Genomic DNA, 9,828 nt, shown 5'->3' on the forward strand with positions numbered 1-9,828 from the left:
GTTATAGGTTGCAATATTGTAAATATTTGTTTTAAAGAAGGAAGGTGAGGCAATGGATATCACAGAAGCCACGTGCAAACTTTGCACAAGACTTATGCAGTGAACCTCTTAATCTCAGTCGATTCATTAGAAAGTGAAAGTAAAAACTGACGGCGCATCAGCATCTGACACTGCTTTTCCTATTTGGCGCCTAAACTCTGGAATAACCTACCTAACATTGTTCGGGAGGCAGACACACTCTTGCAGTTTAAATCTAGATTAAAGACCCATCTCTTTAACCTGGCATACACATAACATACTAATATGCTTTTAATATCCAAATCCGTTAAAGGATTTTTAGGCTGCATTAATTAGGTAAACCGGAACCGGAACACTTCACATAACACCGTACTTTCTACATCATTAGAAGAATGGCATCTACGCTAATATTAGTCTGTTTCTCTCTTGTTCCGAGGTCACCGTGGCCACCAGATCCAGTCTGTGTCCAGATCAGAGGGTCACTGCAGTCGCCCGGATCCAGTACGTATCCAGACCAGATGGTGGATCAGCACCTAGAAAGGACCTCTACATCCCTGAAAGACAGCGGAGACCAGGACAACTAGAGCCCAGATACAGATCCCCTGTAAAGACCTTGTCTCAGAGGACCACCAGGACAAGACCACAGGAAACAGATGATTCTTCTGCACAATCTGACTTTGCTGGAGCCTGGAATTGAACTACTGGTTTCGTCTGGTCAGAGGAGAACTGACCCCAACTGAGCCTGGTTTCTCCCAAGGTTTTTTCTCCATTCTGTCACCGATGGAGTTTCGGTTCCTTGCCGCTGTCGCCTCTGGCTTGCTTAGTTGGGGTCACTTCATCTACAGCGATATCATTGACTTGATTGCAAATAAATGCACAGACACTGTTTAAACTGAACAGAGATGACATCACTGAATTCAATGATGAACTGCCTTTAACTATCATTTTGCATTATTGAGACACTGTTTTCCAAATGAATGTTGTTCAGTGCTTTGACGCAATGTATTTTGTTTAAAGCGCTATATAAATAAAGGTGATTGATTGATTGATTGACAGGGCAGAAGAAATAACGGGTACTTACGGTTATGGATAGAAATGTAGCGGAGTAAAGAGTACAATATTTGCCTCTCAAATGTAGTTGAGTAAAGTCATGAGTACTCCCCATTAATGATACTCGAGGAAAGTACAGATCCCTCAATATTGTACTTAAGTACTGTACTCAAGTAAATGTACTCCGTTACTGTCCGGCTCTGTATATCATCTTAATATATTGCCATAGTTAAATTCCATAACATGCCAATTACATGTGATACCAATTTCACATGTTCGCACATACATGAGTTCTTGCAGAATTTTTTCCGTTAATTCTTAGTTTTTGCCTTGATAATAGAAAATATGAGCTAGGCATCATGTTTGACAGTCAAAAATGAGATATGAGCTACAAAATGACCAGATCCTGCCATTAGCTATATAGAAGACATATCTTGTATGTATAGGGCTTATATGTGGATATGAAGAAGCAATACAGGAGACCTATATTTCCTGTATATGCACATATATGCACCTCAATTTTGCCTATATGTGGCATATATACGCATATATGCAGCATATATATTATCATATATGTGCATATATGCAGCATATATGTGCATACACTGCATATAGGTTTCATATATGCGCATATATCCACATATAGGTTCTTTCCATGTGGGGTCAATCTCATATCAGACAAAGAATATGAAACTCTCAGACAGAAGCCAAAAATAAACAGTCCAGATAAAAGTCACAGGTTATACAGGAGAAGAGGTGCCAGTGAAAGGCAGCTGCAAAGCAAGCGTCCTGGACAAAGGGAAGCACCACAGAATACAGACGCTGGTTGTAAACAAAGACATGCAGCCAATTTTAGGCTTAAAAACGTGTGCGATTGGACTTAAGGCAGGCGTACACGGTGCGAATTCAGATGGTCGTAAGATCGTATGTCCACACACACGTCACGAGTGAGTTTAGCAGAAAATCGTACAGATATAGCTACGACATGATTTTAGGACCTGCCAATATCCGAAGCAATCGCACGAAGTTGATAGGAGCATTAGACTTGAAGCTGCACAGAAAGATCACTGTATGAAATTAACGTAATGCGAGAGTGATAAGAGAGCACACGGATCCAATGCATTCGAATCACTCTCACGGTAATTTTACGTCATACAGTGATCATTCTGTGCAGCTGTTTCAAGTCAAACGCACCTAATATAACTGCTCTCCTTCTCTCATACCTGCATATAAAATATTGATACGAGCCGTGACTGTTTTCATTGGTGATCTTCTTTAGACTTTTCCACACTGATGCGGAGTCGTTGGAAGTGAACTGAGTCCTTATTTTTTCAGAATAATTCCTCTTTGCCACTTAGATCTCCTTTTCCAACAGGCTAAATTCACATTGGAAAAGGAGATCAAAGTGGCAAAGAGGAATTATTCTGAAAAAATAAGGACTCAGTTCACTTCCAACGACTCCGCATCAGTATGGAAAAGTCTAAAGAACATCACCAGTTACAAGACACCACCCCCCAGCACTGTGGAGAATCAACGACGATCTGAACGAGTTTTACTGCAGGTTTGAAAGAACACCCATCACCTGCCCTGAACGCCTCCCCCAACAACCATTCACACCCTTCACAACTCCTGCAACCCATCCTGAACACCTCTCCAATCAAGCACTCTCACCATTCTCACCTCCTGCATCCCCCCTCTCCCCCACACCTGCAATTCAGATCAGCGAGGATGCGGTGCGCCAGGTCTTCCGGAAGCAGAAAAGGAAAAAAGCACCAGGCCCAGATTGTGTTACACCAGCCTGTCTGAAATCCTGTGCTGACCAGCTGGCCCCCATCTTCACACAGATCTTCACACAGATCTTCAACAGATCGCTGGAGCTGTGTGAAGTCCCTTCATGCTTCAAACGCTCCACCATCATCCCCATCCCTAAGAAACCCAAAATTACAGGACTAAATGACTACAGGCCTGTGGCTCTAACGTCTGTAGTCATGAAGTCATTTGAGAAACTGGTGCTGGGCCACCTGAAGGACATCACTGGACCCTTGCTGGATCCTCTGCAGGACCCCTCTGTCAAGCTCCTGAAGTTTGCAGATGACACCACACTCATCGGCCTCATTCAGGACGGTGACGAGTCTGCTTACAGACAGGAGGTAAAAGAGCTGGCTGTCTGGTGCAGTCTCAACAACCTGGAGCTTAACACCCTCAAAACAGTGGAGATGATCGTGGACTTCAGGAGAAACCCCCCTGCACTCCCCCCACTCACCATCATGAACAGCCCTGTGACTGCAGTGGAGTCATTCAGGTTCCTGGGCACCACTATCTCTCAGGACCTGAAGTGGGACATTCACATTGACTCCATTGTGAAAAAGGCCCAGCAGAGGTTGTACTTTCTCCGCCAGCTGAGGAAGTTTAACCTGCCACAGGAGCTGCTGAAACAGTTCTACTCCACCATCATTGAATCCATCCTCTGCACTTCAGTAACTGTCTGGTTCAGCTCAGCTTCTAAATCTGACCTCAGAAGACTACAGAGAGTAGTCCGGACTGCTGAGCGAATCATCGGTACTACCCTCCCTTCTATTCAAGAACTGTACTTATCCAGAGTGAGAAAAAGGGCTGTCAAAATCACTCTGGACCCCTCACATCCAGCACACTCCCTCTTTGAACTGTTGCCATCTGGTCGACGCTACAGAGCACTGAGCACTAGAACGACCAGACACAGGACCAGTTTCTTCCCTCAGGCAATCCATCTTATGAACAGCTGACAATAATGGCGAACACACTACACTTTATATTTATATACACACACACTTTATTTATCTAACACACATACTTAGTATACACTTAAATTTTGCACATAATTTACATGTACATACATAACTTCACTTTGTAATATACCTGCCTACAATTGTCATTTTTATATTGTCATTCACTATCTACTTATTTGTATTTTTTATTCTTTTATTATGTGTTTTATGTTCTGTCGCTGTCATTCTGTTGTACTGCGGAGCTTCTGTCACGAAAACAAATTCCTCGTATGTGTAAACATACCTGGCAATAAAGCTCATTCTGATGCTGATTCTGATTCTGTTTCTGTTTCTTATGTACAGGTTCTTTTTCAGCAACAGGAAACCGAGACCCTAGTGTGTGTGTGTGTGTGTGTGTGTGTGTGTGTGTTCTTGTATATGGTTTATAGGGACACAAATATCTATAATGACATGGGTATTACAATGTAGACATGGTTTATGAGGACACTTCCTGCACCCTCTTAAACCAAATAACTTATAAAATAGTAAACGGTGTTTAACTGAAATTTTAAACATGCATTTTTCCGTGATGGATAGAGGTAGTGTATGGGGATAGAATGTACAGTTTTACAGTATAGAAAACCGTTACGCCTATGGAGAGTCCCCGTAAACTACATATATGCGTGTGTGTGTGTGTGTGTGTGTGTGTGTGTGCGTGTGTGAGAGAGAGAGAGAGAGGGAGAGAGAGACAATTAAAAAGCATGGTACACGCTGCTAGAAACATCAGAGTTCAGCGAGTTTATCCTCCTGGTCAATAGTCTGCATTCGCCGTGGCGCGGCTGTCTTCATCTTTCTTCTTCTGTGGTTTTCCTAGTTCTTGACTGGTCAACTTCAGATAGATCAACAAATCGGCTCGTTAAACTGCACAAATGTCACAAATTCAAACCGATAGCTCACAAACTTTTTAGAAATGTTTAAAAATGATCAGGAGGTCGGGAAGTGCTCATAAGGCACTCTGCTCCGCTCGCATGCGATCTCGTACAACAGCAATAACTGCACAGTGTACGCCCGCCTTTAGCCACAAAGACTTTCTTTAATGTGCATAAGGACACAGGCAACGAGACACTCCTCAATTAATTTAGAGACAGTTTTGAGGGGCTGGGATGCCTCCCAGGGGAACATAAGATTCACATTGACCACCAAGTGGCACCAGTCATTCATTCATGTCGAAAGGTTCCCTTTGTTTTAAGAGGAAAGCTTAAAAGAAGAACTACTTTGCATGGAGAAACTGACTCTCAAAAAAAAACTGTCATCAAGACTCTGCACCTTCAAGGACACTGAGGACACATACAGGTTTCTGAGGATAACATGTGGCATACTCTCAGCTCCAAAGGTATATCACAAAACCATCAGAATGATCTAAGAACTCATGCATGGAAACAATCATAGTCTATGGTGCAACCAAAGAATAGCACGACGCCAGACTCCGAGAGGTAGTTAAAGTTACTCGTAAAGTCAGTCTGAAGCTCAACAAAGAGAAATGTGAATTTGGAATGAAATCACTAACCTTTCTAGGAGATGTCATCTCGGAGGAGGTCATGAATGTTCACCCTAAGAAAGCAACCGCAATTGAAAACATGGAGAGAACAGAACAAAGATGATGTGAGACGCTTTCTCATACCTGCCAAAAATCCATACCACAGCTTTCTGCACCCTCTGCCCCACTCCGTAGTCTAAAAACAAATGGATGTAGTCACATGAACAAGAAACCTGCTGGAGAACCAGTGCTAAAGTTCTACGATCCAGAAAGATGCATTGGGAGCTGTGTTACTCCAGCAGTATGATGATGTTTGGCAGCCAGAGCGCTATCTGCTACAGAAACAAGAAAGAATTGCTAGCCATTACATATGGATCCATCTATTTGTATATGTACAATCCTTCACTGTAGAGACTGATTATAAACCACTGGTTCCCATCATGGCCCAGTCGCTGAATGATTGTCCCCTAATAATACAGAGAATGCTCATCAGGCTACAAAAATATGATGCACATTGAATCTGCACACCAGGCAAGTACATGCTCACAGCAGACACACTGTCTTGTGCTGAAGATAGACAAGAAGAAAGAGAAACCTGAGCTACAGAAATCAACACTTACATGGAGATGGTTGTAGACTCGCTCCCAGAGCAAACAGGAGACGGACGGATGAAACGATGAAAGAACTGAAGAATTAGGTCCTGTTAGAATTAGGGATTTCTGGGCTTGCAGATCAGAGTTTACGGTTGTAGATGGCATAATCTTCAAAGGCAGTAAATTCGTCATCCCTGTGAGCCTAAGGAATGAAATGCTAGAAAAAAAAAAAAATTCTATGAAGGGCACCTTGGAAAAGAAAAGTGCAAAAGGAGAGCGAGGGAAGTGATGTTATTGGTCAAGGATTAATCTGGACATTTCACAGGTGACAGCTACATGCAAGCTTTGTTTAACCTTCAGGCCCAGACCTCTTCTTCCGCATCCTGTAACAAGAAGTTTACTACAAGGTTGGAGCAGATTTATTTGACTGTGATGGGAAGAGTCAGATTGTGGTAACTAACTTCTAGCAAAGCAGTCATTTCCTTCATGAAGTCCACGTTCGCTCGCCATGGTGTCCCCTGTGTAGTGTTTAGACAATGGACCTCAGTTTTCTAGTAGTGAATTCAAGAGGTTTTCAGAGGAATGGGGTTCGCCATGATACATCCAGCACAATTTACCCCAGATCAAATGGACTGGCAGAAAATGCTTTGAAAATAGTGACAGGACTCATGCGAAATGCTGGTAATCTTTAATCTTTGACAGAAGTCTCATGATCTACAGAAGTGCACCACTGGAGAATGGGTTGTCCCCGGCTCAGATGCTCATGGGTAGAAGAATTCGAACAAATTTGCCCATTAGAGAGGATCTTCTTGACACTGAAAAGCTTTAAACAGAAAGAAAAATCAAACAAAAGAGACTGTGACAAAAAAACAAAACCACTGACCATCAGTCACCATTAAACTGGGGAACCACAATACAGGTATGTGGTCTCAGCAGAACAAGGTGGAAAAACAAGTGTCTCAAAGATCTTATGAGGTTTTGACGGATGACAGATCAACACTGTAACGGAACAGAACTGATTTATGTCCTGAGCAAAGCTCTGAGACCAAGATACAGGATCCAACATCAATGACATCAGCGACTTCTGAGTAGAGACAGCACCAGAGACAGCGAACGAACAAGAACCAAAGGAAACGTTAACCCTCCAGAAAGACTGATTGAAGTTGGGTGAAATGTTGAGTTGGGTTACAAGGGACTGTTTAGTATCTTTGGTAAAAAGAGAAAAGTTAGTAAAATCAGTTAATGGATATTCAAACTTATATTGCCTTTTAATATTGTTGTTGCTGTCGAGGAGACTTACAATACTAAATCAAAGAATAAGTGTTATCTCATGTCTTATATATAAAGTTTCTTCTGTCTGTAGAGGAGAGATGTGTTGTTCTGCATGGGTGTTTTACAGCAGTGTGTCCAGGGGCAGGGGTCAAAAGGGAGAAATTAAGATGTGGACAGGGCTAAAGGATGACTGTCTGGAAGCATAAGAAAAGCAGATGTGTCAAAACCAATTACAATTTTAGAGAATCAATTTGAAGAATATTATTGAAGCTGGTGTGGGTTTATATGATTTAGATGAAAAATTAACCAGAAATGTGTCTAAATTAAAGTGTAAATATAAACAATATATTTAAATGAAACTTTCCATCTGAGTTTATATTTAGATCGTGGCACCGACGGAAGAACCGGGTCCGTTATACTGTAAAATGAAGCGCTACGGTGAGTGTGTTTACAGTAAAGCAGTGCTGTTGGTGTCGTGAGGGGCTTCGAGCTGATATTCGATCCGTCGAGCTATATTTATCTGCTCGGAGCTCGATGCGCATGCGCAGAAACACACTCACCGACACCGAGCACACCGACAACCAGCAGGTATTTCACTGCTTTTACTGCTCCGATGACTTTAGTTTGGAACAAAATGCAAGAAAACAAGTCTGCTTAGGTGATTTTATGACTGTGATGTCATGGTTGGTGTGTGTGCATGAGTGTGAGAGTGTATGAGTACGTGTGTGTGTGTGAGAGAGAGACTGAGTGTTTGTGACCTGTGGGCAAACTTTCTATTTTTACTATATTCTCGTAGAAAACCTCATCTTACTTTTTCGAAGTTTATATCACGGTTAGTTGTAGTCCAAACTCATTAAAAACTGACCTTTCCAAGCCAGATCTTGTTCTACATACAGCACCAATACAATAATACCACAACATAATAAACAAGACGTAAATAGACATTATGAGTGTACAGACAGTGAACTAGTGAACATGAATGATGTGTTTCTGTGGGAGGCGTCAGTATGGACGTGTTTGAGGTCAGAGGTCGCCTGGACGTGATCGCGGAGGAGCTGGCGAGTGAGGAGGAGGAGGAGGAGGCCACTGATGAAGATGTGTTTGAGCAGGGCTCCTCTGATGTGTCCACACACACGCAGCAGATGAAGGTGAGCACAGATTCACTAACACCTGACCGTGCGTCTGCGGTGTGTGACGCAGCGCTGTGCTTCCAGGAGCAGCTGAACAAGCGCAGGAGCAAACTGAGCCAGAAGATCGTGGAGATGGAGAACTTCGCCAGTAACCTGGAGGAGATCTTCATCACTGTGGAGGTTTGGACTCCTGCTTCGTCTCCGCTGGGAATGTCTTTCAGCTGATGATTCACGCCACACGTGTGTCTGCAGGAGAACTTCGGCCGGCAGGAGCAGAATCTGGAGCAGCACTATAATGAAGTTCTGCAGACGCTGTTGCAGAGGAACGAGGCACGAGCAGCCGCTCTGGACGAGCAGAAGAACAGCAAGCTGGAGTGTTTGTACGGTCAGCTGCTGCGGTGCGGCCAAACCCTGGACGCCTCCAAAGAGCTGATCGAGAGCGCACAGGAGCTCCACCGCAGACCAGACAAACACGGCTTCCTGCAGGTCAGAGATACGCTTTCAGTCTCATTACAGCTTGGTGAACTCTAACACTGTTCGATCTGACTGAGGAGTGTTTGACCCGCCTCCCTCTCTGATTGACAGGCTGTCATGCCAGTGATGAAGAGGTGAGTAGATGTGTGCTCATCCTCCGTTTGGATGTACAGTGGATGAGCTATAGTCCCCGTACACAGTAAATCAGTGATATAATAACTCATTATACTTCCATTCTGTTATTTAATGGGACACTTTGTCCATCAGTCCTGAGCACTAACCCTAACCCTAGAAGACACGAGGGACAGATGTTAGCGCTCGTACTGATGTGAGGTCCGAGGGAATCTGGGATGTTCTCTAATGTTGTGTCCAATCAGAGTGGAGCAGTTCGCCGGAGAGGAAGTGGATCTGAAGCTGGGAGTGTCTCTGGACTTCCAGGTGCTGACCCCAGATCTGTCCGAGGTCAGACAGATGATGGAGTCCATTAATGTGCTTCCAGGTCAGACTCCTAGTCACAATAAGAAAAATGATGTGACTGCCTCGAGTCATGTGAATTATTATTGAATAAGGGAGGAACTTTATTTTTGCAGTTTTCAGATTTTGGGAATGTAGAGTGTAAATGATGCTCTTGACAGTGTTTAACACTAACTCACATGAAAAGGCTCGTAGTTGTCTGATTATTGAAGCGGAAACACACTTATGTCTTCATTAATTCAGCTGTTGTTTAATGATTGTGATTCCTGGCCTGCAGCAGAACCAGTGCTAGAGTTATAACGCATTACAACACGTCAGTCCACATGCAATACACTTTAACCCTTTCAGTCAGCAGGTAGTACAGGTGTATTTGACTCGTGTGTGTGTGTGTATGTAGCTCCGTCGGCTCCGGTCATGAATCCTCAGATCGCTAACTCTGCCACAGACACGTCGCTGCACGTGTGCTGGAGTCTGTTCTCGGACGACACCGTGGAGTTTTACGAGCTTTACTGGCGTCTGATCTCTGATGACTGCAC

General features: G+C 43.4%; 1 protein-coding gene across 1 annotated transcript in view; it reads left to right on the plus strand.

The window, feature by feature from the left end:
- Nucleotides 1–7,718: 7,718 nt before the first annotated feature.
- LOC113061204 (fibronectin type III and SPRY domain-containing protein 2-like) overlaps nucleotides 7,719–9,828 on the plus strand; it is a 4,158-nt gene continuing 2,048 nt past the window's right edge. Inside the window, exons 1-7 of the mRNA XM_026230251.1 lie at nucleotides 7,719–7,802; nucleotides 8,214–8,362; nucleotides 8,429–8,524; nucleotides 8,597–8,830; nucleotides 8,930–8,952; nucleotides 9,196–9,317; nucleotides 9,690–9,824. Coding sequence (XP_026086036.1) covers nucleotides 8,222–8,362; nucleotides 8,429–8,524; nucleotides 8,597–8,830; nucleotides 8,930–8,952; nucleotides 9,196–9,317; nucleotides 9,690–9,824 — 751 coding nt within the window. The 5' untranslated portion in view covers nucleotides 7,719–7,802; nucleotides 8,214–8,221. The remainder of the gene's footprint in view (nucleotides 7,803–8,213; nucleotides 8,363–8,428; nucleotides 8,525–8,596; nucleotides 8,831–8,929; nucleotides 8,953–9,195; nucleotides 9,318–9,689; nucleotides 9,825–9,828) is intronic.

This window comes from Carassius auratus, chromosome 43 (genome assembly GCF_003368295.1).
Source record: "Carassius auratus strain Wakin chromosome 43, ASM336829v1, whole genome shotgun sequence".
Classification (NCBI taxonomy): Eukaryota; Metazoa; Chordata; class Actinopteri; order Cypriniformes; family Cyprinidae; genus Carassius; species Carassius auratus.